At 63.5% G+C, this 14238-nt stretch overlaps 4 protein-coding genes across 4 annotated transcripts in view; 1 reads left to right on the forward strand and 3 right to left on the reverse strand.

The window, feature by feature from the left end:
* TRIM54 (tripartite motif containing 54) overlaps nt 1-2641 on the reverse strand; it is a 2945-nt gene extending 304 nt beyond the window's left edge. Inside the window, exons 1-9 of the mRNA XM_042891154.1 lie at nt 2407-2641; nt 2081-2253; nt 1575-1746; nt 1396-1491; nt 935-1168; nt 815-837; nt 526-650; nt 354-446; nt 169-207 (exon numbers count right to left, since the gene is read on the reverse strand). Coding sequence (XP_042747088.1) covers nt 169-207; nt 354-446; nt 526-650; nt 815-837; nt 935-1168; nt 1396-1491; nt 1575-1746; nt 2081-2253; nt 2407-2574 — 1123 coding nt within the window. The 5' untranslated portion in view covers nt 2575-2641. The remainder of the gene's footprint in view (nt 1-168; nt 208-353; nt 447-525; nt 651-814; nt 838-934; nt 1169-1395; nt 1492-1574; nt 1747-2080; nt 2254-2406) is intronic.
* Nucleotides 2642-2838: 197 nt separating this feature from the next.
* On the reverse strand, nt 2839-6226 carry DNAJC5G (DnaJ heat shock protein family (Hsp40) member C5 gamma). The gene is made up of 4 exons (XM_042891153.1): nt 6083-6226; nt 5743-5956; nt 3537-3681; nt 2839-3305 (listed from the first exon to the last, which is right to left on the reverse strand). Exons 1-4 carry the CDS (start codon nt 6193-6195, stop codon nt 3223-3225), a joined length of 555 nt encoding a protein of 184 aa, XP_042747087.1. The 5' UTR covers nt 6196-6226; the 3' UTR covers nt 2839-3222.
* A 492-nt stretch (nt 6227-6718) lies between these two features.
* Nucleotides 6719-12448, reverse strand: LOC122190973 (uridine-cytidine kinase-like 1). The gene is made up of 13 exons (XM_042891160.1): nt 12080-12448; nt 11847-12017; nt 11564-11635; nt 11264-11453; nt 11123-11184; nt 10741-10757; nt 10155-10253; nt 8478-8571; nt 8320-8382; nt 7780-7902; nt 7597-7704; nt 7362-7518; nt 6719-7287 (listed from the first exon to the last, which is right to left on the reverse strand). The coding sequence occupies exons 1-13, from the start codon at nt 12095-12097 to the stop codon at nt 7214-7216; spliced, it is 1248 nt and encodes a 415-aa protein (XP_042747094.1). The 5' UTR covers nt 12098-12448; the 3' UTR covers nt 6719-7213.
* Nucleotides 12449-13054: 606 nt separating this feature from the next.
* Nucleotides 13055-14238, forward strand: part of SLC30A3 (solute carrier family 30 member 3) — a 3086-nt gene continuing 1902 nt past the window's right edge. Inside the window, exons 1-2 of the mRNA XM_042891159.1 lie at nt 13055-13653; nt 13746-13957. Coding sequence (XP_042747093.1) covers nt 13055-13653; nt 13746-13957 — 811 coding nt within the window. The remainder of the gene's footprint in view (nt 13654-13745; nt 13958-14238) is intronic.

The following is a 14238-nucleotide window of genomic DNA, read 5'->3' on the forward strand; positions in this document are numbered from 1 at the left end:
CCCATCCCTATCCTACCCCCATCCTCACTCCATCCCTCTCCCCATCCCCATCCCCACCCTTCCTCACCCCATCCCCTGCCACCCCATCTCCATCCCATCCCCATCCCTTTCCTCATCCCATCCCCATTCCTCTTATCACACCCAGCTCATCCGCACAGAGCATCTCACCATGGGGAGAGCTCAGTGGCTTCTGCCTTTGTCCCACATCTGTGGAGAAAAAGCAGTGGACAGTTGGAGGGAGGATCACATGGTGCAGTGCGGGACCATGTACCATACAGAGCCACACTGCAGCCACAGAAGTGCCATGGTGACTTCAGCACAGCATGGCACTGCACAGCACAGCATGCACTCACCCTCAGCAGCCTCAGGTGCCTCCAGGTTTTCCTCATCCCCCACACCCTCACTGCTGTCTGTGGGTCCGTCCCCATCATCCTCACCCAGCACTTCTGTGAGGCACAACTCAGTGTGAGGACATCCCTGTAGCAGTCTCCCCCCCCTGAGGCAGTGCCTGCCCCACACTGGCACCTGGCTGGAAGTCAATGGTGCGCAGCATCTCGGCCACATGGTCCACATTGATGGAGAAGTGGTCCATGCTCTCATAACCGGGCTCAGGGCGGCTGCTCATCGACACCTTGGACATGTCTGTGATCCTGGGGGTAGAGCAAGCAGCGTGAGCCCTACCCACCTACCCCCTACGCCATCCCCATCTCATTCTCATCCCCACCCCATCCCACCCCATCCCACCCCATCCCATCCCATCCCATCCCATCCCACCCCATCCCATCCCATCCCATCCCACTCTACTGCCACTCACTTCTTCAGGAGCTCCTTGGAGTGCTGTGGGGGAAAGCAGAGTGCCGTCAGCATCCCAGGAACAACGCACCAAGCCGCAGAGCACAGAGCAGAGCCCCCAGCACGCAGCCCCCCCAGACACCTGCAGGTACACGGCCATCTGGGGCTCCTCCATGGCCTGGATGGCCGTCTCCACCAGCTTGGAGGAGGCCTCCAGGTGGTCCCCGTACTGCCGGATGAGGCCGCGCACGCGTTGCACCTTCGCCTCCTGCTCACGGGTGACGCTCTGCAGCAGCTCCTTCTTGCGCTCCTCCAAGATGCTGCAGAGCGAGTCGAAGCGCAGCCCCACGTGTTGCTTCTGCCGGCGGCCGTTCTCCTGCGGGACCCCCCAGGGGCTCAGGGGGCTGCCATGCTCTCAGCCCAGCCCTACTGATGGCATTGCCCCAGGAACACCCACATTCCGTGCCTGCAGCGGGCATTTCCCTCCCAAGAGCGTCCCACGAGGTGGACACAAGCCACGGCGTGGGGGTCACAAACCACGCAGACCCCACACACGGGGTCTGGGGGCAGGGGGGAGGGAATGCACACACAGGGCAGCCCCACCTCGATGGTGCGGCAGATCTCCTCCATCTGCGTGATGATGGCCTGGATGCGGTCGTTCCCCGCCACCAGCATGGCGATGCCGTCGCTCAGCTCGCTCTGGGGGGCGGAGCAGCGTTGGGATCGCGCCGGGAAACCTCCCCACCGTGCCCACCCCCCCCCCAACCCTGGGGGTATCCCACCTTCTGGCGCTGGTACACGGCGGGCAGAGGGGCGACCTCGCAGTCCTTGTGAGCGCCGAACACCTTGCAGAGCGAGCAGGTGGGCGCCTCGCAGCGCAGGCAGTAGATGTTGATGCGCTCGTCCTCGTGCTCCTCGCACATCAGATGTTGCTCCGCCTTCGCGTGCAGGGGGCTGCGGGTCGGGGTGGGAGGTGGGGAGAGGGCGCTGCGCCCCAGGGCACAGCCCCACGGCACCCCTCTTCCCTATAGCATCCCCCGCCCCACCGCACCCCCAGCCCCACAGGAGCCCCTTTACCCCAAATCCCCACCCTCGAGCCTTATTTCCCCTCGTGTTCCCTGCGCAACCCCCCATACCCCACACGCCACGGCACCCCCCTGCCCAACCTCACCCCACGGTGCCCCCAAGCCCCTCAGACGCCCCCTTTAACCCCAATTCCCCCACCCCCCAAAAAACGGGCTCCCTCCAATCCGTGTCCCGCCCCGCCCAACCGTGGGCCGCCCCGCACCGCGCGGACTCCTGCTTGTAGATGTCGATGATGTTCTCCACCAGCAGGTTCCGCTGCAGCCCGTACACCCCGTGCCGGTCCAGCACCACCTCGTGGCGGCACGACGGGCACCGGAACCGTCCCCCGGACGGCCCCGCGCCGGAACCCCGCGACTGCCACAGCGGGTTGGAGGCCTAGGGGAAGGGGACGGGGTGGAAGGGGAGAGCAGGGCGGGGGGGGTCAGCGCGCCGCTTCGGGAGAGAGACCCCCCCCTCCTCCTCCCGTGCACGGAGCCCCCAACCCAGGGCACAGCGCACCACGTCCTGGCGCCCCGCCTCGCCCCGCACCTGGAAGACGTCGTTGGCGCACTTGCGGCAGAGGTTGTGCTGGCAGGGCAGGATGACCACGGGCTTGGTGAACATCTCCAGGCAGATGGGACAGATGAGCTGCTTCTCCAGGCTCTCCATGCTGCGCGCTTCCGCCAGCAGCGGCTTCAGCCCCACCGCGAAATTCATCGCCGCGGTCCCGGTACCTCTCCGGTACCGCTCCTGTCCCGCACTGCCCCGTTCCGGCCCCGCAGCTCTAATTTTAGCCGCCCCCGCCCCGTCGGGGCCGCGCAGCTGTCGGCGGCGTCGGGTGACACTGAGTCACGGCGGGCGGCCGTCCCACCGCCGGGGTCACTCCGTCCCGACGCCCCCCGGGAGCGGCACGGCGCTGCCCCCACCAGCCCAGCCCAGCCCCACCGCCGCCCCTCCGAGACAAGAGACCACGCCGCCGAATTCCCCCCCATCATCCTTTAATGGTGCTCATAAAATCTATACAAACCCACGGAAAGTGCCTGAAGGGTCCCAGCCCCATAGCGAGCGCGGTGCGGCCCCGCGGTGGGGCAGAGAGGGGGCACGGCGGGCGGCCCCTCCTCTCCCTCCTCCCAAACCCCCCACCCCACCCCGTCAACCCCAGAGCAGCGTTTGGCACCCAGCGCCCGTCAGGGGGGTCCGGCCCCGCGGTTACAGTGCTACCGGTCTCGGTCACAGCGCTGCAGGACGTTTTCACCTGAGATTGTGCCCCCCCCACGCCCCCTGATGGGGTCCTAGGGAGCGGCGGTGGTCCAGGAGGAGGCTCTCCACCCCCCCTCCTTCCCCTCCCCCGGCACATAGGCAGCCCTATGCCTCGCTCCTGGCTCCGGCAGCGGGCAGGGGCTGTGCACCGCTTGGGGAGGGCTGCGCTTCCACCGGGTCCTGGGGGTCTGGAAAGAAAAGGTGTGGATCAGTTGACCTGAGGAGAGGTCCTGGGGGCCCGGGCAGTGATATGGGGCTGCCTGCTGGCATCAGCACAGTCCTCACGTTGCAGACCCTGAGGAATCCAAGGGAGCTCCCAGCCCATGGGTCCCACCAGCCCCCAGCCCTGCGGCCCCCCCCCTGCAGGTCCCTGTGAACCGGGAGCATCGCATGGGTCACGATTTCAGACCCCGACTCACCGCCGCCATCGTCCGCCTCCAGGTCCTTGGGGTCGACGTACTTATAGGACTCGTCTTCACGGGGCGGGCAGCACCTCCCACAGCAGAAGAAGCAGCAGCAGAAACAGCAGCAGCAGGTCAGCACGCCGCAGCACAGCGCCAGGGCCTGCAGGATGGGATGTCTCAGCCTGCAGCTCCCCACAGACCACTGAGGCTACCCTGAGACCCCTGGGACACCCTAAGAGCCTCGGATTGCCATGAGAGCCACGGGGCTGTTCTGAGACTCCAGGGCCCAGCTGCCATGTGATCCCCAGGGCCACTATCAGACCCCAGGGCCACATGAGACACCAGACCCAGATACTGAGATCCCAGGGCAGCCTTCAGACCTCTGGGGCCACCCTGAGACCCCGGTGTCCAACTGCCATGAGAATCCCAGGGCCACTGTAGGGCACCTGGAGCCACCCTAAGACATTTGGGTCCCCCTAAGATCCCAGACCCAGGCACTGCGAGTCCCCAGGGCTGCGTTGAGACTCCTGGAGCTGCACATTGAGCCACCTAGAGCCCCATTGAGACTCCAGACCCAGGCACTGTGAGACTCTGTGGCTGCATTGAAACCTCTGAAGCGTCACTGAGACCCTCAGGGTGACCCTGAGACCCAAGTGTCCAGCAGCCATGAGATCTCCAGGGCCACTGTAAGACCCCGGGAGCCACCGTGAGACCTCAGGGCCCTCCTGAGACCATAGACCCAGACACTGTGAGAAACCAGGGCTGCCTTGAGACCCCTGAGTCTGCACATTGAAACCTCCAGGGTCACTCTGAGATGGTCAGGGTCACCCTGAAATACCAGTGGCCAGCTGCTATGAGAATCCCAGCACCACTGTAAGTCCCTGGGAGCCATCATGAGACCCTAGGGCCCTCCTGAGACCCCAGATTCAGACACCGTGAGACTCCAGGACTGCCTTGAGACCCCTGGAGCCTCACTGAGACCCCCAGTGTCCAGCTGCCATGAGAATCCCAGGGCCATTGTACTATACCTGCAGCCACGCTAAGACCCTAGACCCAAGCACTGTGAGACTCCAGAGCTGGTCTAAGACCCCTGGAGCCTCGCTGAGACCCCTGGAGCCACCCTGAGATCCCAGTGTCCAGCTGCCCTAAGATTCCCAGGGCCACTGTAAGACCTCAGGAGCCACCACGAGACCTCAGGGCCCTCCTGAGACCCCAGGGCTGCCTTGAAACCCCTGGAGCTGCACATTGAAACCTCTGGGGCCACTCTGAGACAGCCAGGGCCACCCTGAAATCCCAGTAGCCAACTGCCATGACAATCCCAGGGCCACTGTACAACACCTGGAGCCACCCTAAGACATTGGGGCCCCCCTAAGATCCCGGACCCAGGCACTGTGAGATCCCAGGGCTGCCTTGAGACCCCTGGAGCTCCATTGAGCCCCCTGGGGCCACCCTGACACCCCAGTGTCCAGCTGCCCTGAGAACCCCAGGGCCATTGTAAGACCTTGGTATCCACCATGAAGCCTCAGGGCCAACTGAGACCCCAGACCCAGACCCTGAGAGACCCCAGGGCTGTCTTGAGACCCCTGTGGCTGCACATTGAAACCTCTGGGGCCACTCTGAGCTGCTGAGGACCACCCTGAAATCCCAGTGGGCAGGTGCTGTGAGATCCCCAGGACCACTGTAAGACCCCAGGGCCACATGAGACCCCAGATTCAGACAATGTGAGACTTCACGGCTGCCTTGAGACCCCTGGAGCCTCACTGAGACCTCAGGGCCACCCTGAGACCCCAGTGTTCAGCTGCCCTAAGATCCCCAGGGCCACTGTAAGACCTTGGAAGCCACCGTGAGACCTCAGGGCCCTCCTGAGACCCCAGTCCCAGACACTGTGAGACCCCAGGGCCACCTAAGACCCCTGGGGCTGCAAACTGAAATCTCTGGGTCCACTCTGAGATGGCCAGGGCCACCCTGAAATCCCAGTGGCCAGCTGCCCTAAGATCCTCAGGACCACTTTAAGACCCCGAGAGCCACTGTGAGACCCCAGGACCCTTCTGAGACCCCAGACCCAGACAGACCCTAGGGCTGCCTCGAGACCCCTGGGGCCACTTTGAGATGCCCGTGGCCACTCTGAGACCCCGGTGTCCATCTGCCCCGAGATCCCAAGGTCACTGTAAGACCCCCGGCGGCACCGTGAGACCCCCACGCCCAGCTCCTCGGCGCCCACCTGGAACCACCACTGGGACATGAGGAAGTAGTGACGGACGGCATCGTCTCCGAACTGCTCGGCCACGTAGAGGCCCAGCGATCCGTACTGATCGTACAGCCGTCTCCGGTCGGCGTCGCTGAGCGTGGCGTGAGCGCTGTTGATCTCCTTGAAGCGTTCGGCCGCCGCCGGGTCGTCCGGGTTCTTATCGGGGTGGTAGCGCAGCGCCAGCTTCCTGGGGGCACACGGGGACACGGGGCGGTCCGGCACGGCCCGCTACCGAGCGCTACGGCCGCCCCACGTCCGCCGTACCGATACGGAGCGGTACGGAACAGCACGGCCCGCCCCGCGCCCGCCGTACCGGTACGCCCGCTTGATCTCCTCGGGCGAACTGCCCTTCTCCAGCCCCAGGACGCGGTAGAGGCTCTCTCCGACCCTCGACAGTTTCCGCTGCGGCCTGCCCGGCTCCGCCATGGCCGCGGCAACGGCCGGAGGGCAGCGGGCGCGGGGCAGAGCCCGGCCGGGCCGGCAGGGAGCGCGGAGCCGCGGCCGCTTCCTTCCGTCCGTCCGTCCGTCCGTCGGACACCGCCCCGAGCGGGCGGAGCTTGGGCTGCGGGGCGGCACGGCGGAGGGCTGCGAGCGCCAGGCACCGACCCCCAGCCTCCCACACCGACCCCCAGCCCCTAGTCCTCATCCCCCAGGTCTACCCCCACCTCCCCAGCTCCTCCCATTTGCCCCCCCAAGATTAGTCCCCTCACTAGCCCCCACCCCCCCAGCCCCCAGGATTAGTCCCCCCACCAGCCCCCAACCCCCAGGTTTATCCCCCCAGCCCCCAGCAACAAGCAGCAGGCCCCAGTTGGTGCCCGCCCCATTGGGGTCACCCCCTAACATCACCCATTGCCACACACTCAGTCCCCACGCCGGACACCTCCGCAGCGCTGTGCCTCCCCCCGCCACCCCCCTCCTTTTTCCCCCCTCTCCTCGCTCTGAGCCATCGGCGGTGGCCGCGCTGCTCCTTTATTCCGGTACAAAACGAAGGCGGCCACGTACAGTACGGAGCGGGCGGCAAAGCGGAGGGGGGGCCCCACTGCCCCCATGGCCCCCGGCCCGAAGAACCTGAGCAAGAAGCATGGCACGGCCCAGCCCTGGAGGGATGGGGGGGCCCGAGGAGCAGCCCTTGCCCCAGCGTGGTCCCCTCCCCCCAAAAAGCAATCTTCGGGGGGCCAGTACGGCCTCACCGCCACGAGGCTGGAATGCAAAGGAGTGTTTGAATATCAAACCTCCCCCTCCCCACCCCCCACGTGCCACGCGGGGGTGACGGAGCGCAAGGAGAAATCCCCCCCATCCCTGATGGTCTGCAGCAGCGCCGAGGGGGCGGCTACTCAGAATAAATACAAATAAATACAGATTCCAGCAACGCAGGACCCGACCCGGGATCCCGCTGGGTGGGTGGGGGGAATGGTGGCACTGTGCCCCCCCGGGGCCGGCGGGCTCAGCAGTCCATGGCTTCGCTGTCGGTGCAGGCAGGTGGCGCGTCGGTGCCGAAGTACCTGTCCCCAAAGTTCCCTGCGGGAGACAGGGAGAGAGGTGAGCGGGGTGACCGACAAGAGCACCTCCCCCACTCCCCCTCCCGCCCTCACCGATGCCGGGGATGATGTGGAACTCCTCGTTGATCCTCTTGTCCACGGCCGTGGTGATGATGCGGACTCGGGGGAAAGCGTAAGCCACCGAGTGCACCCCCATCTCGGCCATCAGCAGCGACAGCAGGAAGATGCGCTCCTCCGGCACGTCGTGGTCCTGCAGCACGGCACCATCAGAGCCCTGCCCGCGCCCCCCCGGTGGGCTGTGAGACCCCCACCCTGCCCGGCCCCTCACCAGCAGCACGCGTACGGCCATCATGGCAGCAGCGCCGGTGGACACGGTGCTGTCCATGAGGATGACGTAGTCCTCGCTGATCTCCTTGGGCAGGCGCAGGTAGTGCAGCTGGGGGAGGACAGGCAGTCAGGCACCGAGGCGGTGTGCTGGGGGCTCAGCCTGGGGGCTGCAGGTGCTGCTCACCTCGGGCTCCCCCGTGTCATGGTTGGTCTGGATCAGAATCTTGCCCAGGCGGATGTCCTTGCAGACGGCGGTCAGCGCTTGCTCCATGGTCTCCCCGGCTCTCAGGATGGACACGCCAGTGATCTAGGATGGGACAGGAGCCCTGCATTATGGCCACATCCTCTGCATTCACAGCATCCCTACTGAGCCTCTGTCCCCCTCATTCTGAACCCAGCTGCTCCCACAGGACCTGGTGGGACCCACAACTATCCCACAGGGCAAGGGACCGTCCTATGGCTGACCAATGGTTGGCCAACAGCTGACTGACAGTTGACCAATGGCTGACAAAGCAATGGCTGACCGGCGGTTGACCAACAGTTGACCAATGGTTGCTCAATAGTTGACTGACAGTTGACCAGTGGTTGATCAAGCAATGGCTGATCAGTGATTGACCAACAGCTGACCAATGGTTGGCCAACAGTTGACTACTAGGTGCCCAATGGTTGACCACTGCACTGTCCCAGTTGGTACCCAGTGCATAAGGGGACTGGTACATCTCACCCGCTGTCTATGGAACCTCTTCCCTTCATAGGTCGTCCCCTGCGGCGTCTCCACCGTGACTGACTGCAGAAAGGAAAGATGAAGAGAGTGTGGGCAAAGCCATCCCCACGTGGCCCCACTGCCTCTGGGGCAATAGGGATGGAGGGTCAGGGCCACACCTTCAGTGGGAGGAAGGAGAGCGCGTGCTCAATCAGCAGCCGCATCAGGCGCTTGGAGTAGAAGATGAACTCGTCCCTGGTGGTGTCCTTGTTCCTGTGGGAGTTTGGGTGCTCAGCAGCCACGTGGCCAACAAGGGACATGAGCACAGAGCAGCCCTTGAGGCTGGAGGCTGGGGACATCTGACAGTGTGGGAGGAAGCCTACAGAGGTGGTGGGGGCTTGGAGCATCCCAATGGGGAACGACTGAGAGCCCTGAGACCCCTCAGCCTGGGGGAGAGAAGGCACAGATCTGTGAGATTCCGTGAAATTCTGAGAGGTGCGGCAAGACTGCACCAACGCTGCAGTGCTGAAGGAGGCGAGATAGAAAGTAAGTAAACACCCCACAGCACGTTACTTTCTTGAGAACACAAGGGAGACAAAGGAGCCCTAACAGCTCTCAGCTGGTCAGCAGATGGAAGTGGTGGCGTTGGCAACGGTCCCTGAGAGGCAGAAGTATATTGGATATTTTTATTCTGTATTTTGGGACATCATCTCCCACTTCTCACCATCGCACGGCGCAGATGACAGACAGCCCACCAACAGCAGCACTGGAGAAGGGCAAAGCAATTGCTTCTATCTCAGGGGTATTTCTGTGCTCAGATCTGGGTACCTTGCAGCCAGAAGCTCTGCGAGGACCAGGAAAGCCCAACAAGCCTTAGCACAAACTGGGCAGTGCATCCTGCCAAGGCACGAAGTCCAGGAGCTCAGGGCAGAGCTGACCCAAGCCCTGAAGCCTTGACTGCCAACGTATGTCCTGGAGCCCTTCCATGTGTACACAGGGACTGGTGTGCAAACAATGGCAAGGAAACACCATTCTGTGTCCACACAGGGCTACTTTCTGCTCCCCACCTCTGCACAAAAGCTGAGGATTGCCCTGGAATCTCCTTCTCCCCAAGATGCCAAGCCTGGATTTGCCATGACGCAGTGAGCTGCTCAACTGCTGCCAGCTCACAATGCTCACAGACGGCTGCGGCATGGGGAGCCCCAGCACCGTGCAACAGGGCTGCCAGCACCCAGTGAGCAGGAAGGCAGATCAGAAAGGCTGATCATCTATGAGCACCAGAGCCAAAGCCACTGAGCCGCCCCCAAACACAGCACCCTTTCACCAGAAGAGTTTCTCAGCCCAGGTTCCTAAAAATCGCGTTGCTTCAGTTTTGCTTCCTTCCCATGGGCTTTGGTAGGATGTGAGGGGGTGGCTGATGGGCCAAGCCAACGCCCCTCATAAATGTGGTGTTTTTCTATTTACCATCTGGAAGAGGCAAAGTCCGCCTCCCCACAGCCCAGGCTGCAATGCACAGCGCTGCCGGTGAAGGGAGATTAGCGGGGCTGATCCCCTCCTCCTGAGCAGCTGAGCCAGCGCCCAGCTCTGAGCAGATTAAGTCTATCAGACACTTGTGTCCTGGGAACAGGAGGGCAAAGCAACATGTCACAGGTTCACAGGACAAGGTCTCAACTTTATGAACGTGCTATTGCCACCTACAGAAAGCAGAGCATCGGCAAGGAACAAAAACCAGTGTGAGGACAAAGCTACAGAGCAGCATCTGGTTCCTGCTGGAAGCATTAAGGGATAGGACGGGTAAAGTGTCACCACCTTTGGTATGGTCACCCTACAGAACAGTCCTTGTGGAAGGGACTCACCTGATGATGGTGTGCATGCCCCGCACCTGTGGTGTGTTCTCCAGCACGCTCAGTGTCGCCGGCAGTGGCTGCCCCTGGTGGGCTGAGGCCAGAGCTGCCCTGCAGCAGAGAGCACCAGTCAGAGCCACACAGTGCACACATAACACGCCAACTTCTGCCAGCACCTGGGCAGTGGGGAAGCAGCTCTGCACGGGCAAGGCGTGCTGGGTTGTGACCTGGGACATTGCATCACAGCGTGAGGACTGCCCTGCTGCAGGTGCCCACGTGATCTACCAAAAACCAGGGGAACCTCCAGCTCCTTTCTATGAGATCAACCTCCAACCTTCAGGGCAGGAATTCTGCTCCAGAGAGGGACAACAGCAGCATGCGTAGGCAGTCCCATAAATGCAGCACAGCTGCAGGCACCCCAAATGAGCTGCATGCACAGCATCCACCCCTGAGGCTGAGGAACAGCACATGCACTCAGACAACTCAGAAGAGCTTCAGCCAGCAGGGATGGGGAAGAGGCAGAACAAAAGAACAACGGGGCTGGCAGCCATCCCCACCCAGAGCTGGCTGTAGTCCAGCCAGCAGGTCCCCAACATACCTGACAGTGATTTCGCGCTGGGTGGGAGAGCAGACATTCAGCGTGGCAAAAGGGGAAAGAAAAAAGAAGGGATATTTGGTCACTGTGCCAGCAGCCCTGGCCCAGCTCCCACCCCTTCTCCTGGTGCTGAACAGGGAAGGGGAAAACCCTGCTGTGAGCAAGACTGGAGCACTGGCGACATCAGGGACAAACAGGATGGCAAGAGCTGCTTGGGACCGAGGGGTGTAACAGGAGAATGAGGCCACAGCATGAGCAGGGTGTTGCTCCATCCCTGCTTCCCAGCCCTTGCCTGCCTTGAGTCACATAAAGGGGCAGTGCTGAGACCCACAGGTGCAGAGCAGTGAGCACCCCCCTCCTCACCTGCCCTCTGCCAGCCCCTCACCTTCTCCAGCTGGCTGTGCACGTGCTGCACAATAAGGTCCAGCGCCACAGAGTTCTCCCCACCTGCCCACAGAGCAGAGATACGGGGTGAGGATGTGCACCCGCCGCAGCAGTGGGGCCGGGTGCAAGCAGCGTGTCTCACCCCGGGGCACCACGATGTCTGCCACCTGCACGCTGGGCTCGATGTACTGCTCGAAGGCTGGCTTCACAAACTTGTGGTACTGCTTGATGACACCCACGATGTCACGCCCACGCTCCATGATGTCGCGCTGCAGCCGCCGCACCAGCCGGATGTCCGAGTCCGTGTCCACAAACACCTTCATGTCCAGGAGCTGGAACACTGGGAGGGGTGAGCATCCTCTCTGCAGCCCCCCTGATCCCCCTAAGGCAGCTGTGCTGTGCCAGCAGGACCCCTCCCTCAGAATACCCCACGCAGCAATACCTTCAGCAGCTCCTTGTTTGCAAATGCCAGGATGCCCTCAAACACGATGACGTTGGCCCCGTAGACGGTTTTCTGTGGGAAGAAAGGTGCTGCATTCACCCTGCCCCTCCACTGCTGCACCCTCCCCCCCCACTGTGTCTTAGCCCAAACGCTAAGGAAGCACCCAGCCCATGGCACACAGCCATCAGGAGCCTTTATCTCACTCCATATCTCAGCCCTCACCACAAAACCACAAGCCCTGCCCTTGTGCCCACTTCCAGCCCTGCATTCTCAGGGCACCCACCCACTCTCGGCGCCGGCTGTGAGTGGTGAAGTCGTACACGGGCACCTTCACGCTCTTGCCCTTCTTCAGCTTGCGTAGGACGCTGACAAGCAGCTCAAAGTCGAAGGCATCCGGGTGGTCGAAGTTGTAATCGCTGCGGGCCGCCAGCGCCTGCTGCCCCTCGTCCAGCACCTGGGAACGGCACTGCTTAGCACTACGCCGTGCTGTGCCATGCCAGAACGCACTGCTCTCACCTTGTAGAAGGAATCCATGGACAACAACACGACCCAGGGCACGTCCAATGCTTCAATGATCCGTGTGGCCACCGTCGTCTTACCCGAGGCGCTGCCGCCGCACAGCCCTGAGGTGAGCAGGCATCATCAGCACGGCCCAGGCTGAGGCCCCCGAGCCCACACCCGGCCCCAGGATGCAGCCCAGAGCCAGGCCCAGATCGAGACTGAAACCGCAGGCCCTGATCCCACGTACCAATCCTGGCCCAGCCCCAGAACCTCATCTGAACCTCAAATCCCAGATGCAGAACCAAGCCCAGGCCGGCTCTAGATCCCAGGCCCGAGCCAAGCCGCAGCCCCGCTTCAGATCCCAGACCTCGCATCTCATCCCCATCTCTCATCCAACCCCAAGACCCACCCCCACCCCCGATCCGGGCCCCAGACCCCCGCCCCGCCCGCCCGCCCCGCACCGATGACGAAGGCCTCTCCCACGGGCGCCCCGGTCTCGCTGTACCAGGGCGGCCGCCCGGCCGTGTAGATGGTCCGCTTGCTGGTGCGCAGCAGCGGCGGCTCGGGCGGGCCCTGGCCTTGGCTGGCGGTGCGGCGGCGCGGCGGGGCCAGCGGCAGGCGGCTAAGCAGCGAGCCCAGGGAACCGGGACCGGGGCCAGGACCAGGGCCGGGACCACGCTCGGGCCCCGCCGCGCCCCACTGCCCGCACCGCTCCCCCGTGCCCAACGCCGCCATCACCGCGCGGCGGCCGCGGGGCCTGGCGGGAAGGGGCGGGGCGATCTGCGAAACCACGCCCACACCCGAGGCCACGCCCATCGCCGCTTTCGTAGGTCACGCCCCGTACGTCGGGCTGAGTGGGCGTGGTCACGCGAGGGGCGTAGTCTACGACAAGGTTGGCGGGCTCAGGCCACGCCCACGAGGCGGGGATAGGGCGGGGCCATAGGAAGGGGCGGGGCCTCGAGGTCCCGGCGCCGCGCGGTGCTGCCCGGCATGGAGCGCCCGTCCGCGACCGGCACCGAGAGTGCGCGGCTGCTGGGAGTCCGGGGACACAGGTACCGCCGGGCCGGCACCACATCATCGGCATCCCCATACTGGCACGGACAACCCCAGCACCGGCACCACATCACCGGCACCGACACATCACCGGCACCCCGTCATTGGCATCGGCACCCCATCACCGGCACCGGCATCATATCACAAGCATCCCCAAATCGGCATCGGAATCCCCCAGCACCAGCACTGCATCACTGGCATCGGCATCCCATCATCGGCACCGGCACTACATCACTGGCATCACAACACCAGCATCCTCATACCGGCTTCGGCACCCCCAGCATCGGCACCCCATCTTTGGCACTGCATGACTGGCATCGGCACCCCATCACTTTCACCCCCAGCCCAGCACTCCATCACCGGCACCTCCGTACCAACACCTGCACCCCCAGCCCCACCACCCACCACCTCGATATCCCCATCACACCCTGCTCCCTCCCACCCCCGGGACCTGCAGTCCTCATACCACCTTTGTGCCATTTCCATTCCACCATCACCCCCATCTCTGTGCCACCCTCGTGTCCCTCCACCCGAGGGTATCCATCTGACACCAGCATCCCACTGCCACCCTCTGCACTGCTACCATTCATCCATTACCCCACGCCAGTACCACTCTCCACCCCCACAGCGGTACCATCCCCCGCCTCAGTCTGTTCCCAGGCCCCCAGGATGCCCCAGCCCTGCTGCCCCCCAGGAAGGACACGCAGGAGTCGGGGGGGGTCCCGCTGTGCCCTTGCAGCCCGGCCGCCCCCGGCCCCATCGCAGAGAGGCTCCAAGCACAGAGGCAGCTGAGCATCGCCTGCAGTGTCTGCTGCATCTTCATGGTCGGGGAGGTGATAGGTAGGGGATGGGGGGACAGGATGGGAGGGGAGGGGGAGTTGGGATGGTAAAGAATAGAATGCAGTGGGGTGAGATGAGATGTGATAGGATGAGACAGAATGGGAAAGGACATGATGAGACAGGATGGGATATGATGGGATGAGGTGGGACATGGTGAGATAGGATGGGACATGGTGGAATGGGATATGGTGGGATGAGGTGGGACATGGTAGGGTGGGACAGGATGAGATGAGGTGGAGCATGGTAGGATGGGACAGGATGGGACATAATGGGATGGGACA

The sequence above is a fragment of the Lagopus leucura genome, unplaced genomic scaffold (assembly GCF_019238085.1).
Source record: "Lagopus leucura isolate 7727_CA_CO unplaced genomic scaffold, USGS_WTPT01 109-29_obj-0_obj, whole genome shotgun sequence".
Lineage (NCBI taxonomy): Eukaryota > Metazoa > Chordata > Aves > Galliformes > Phasianidae > Lagopus > Lagopus leucura.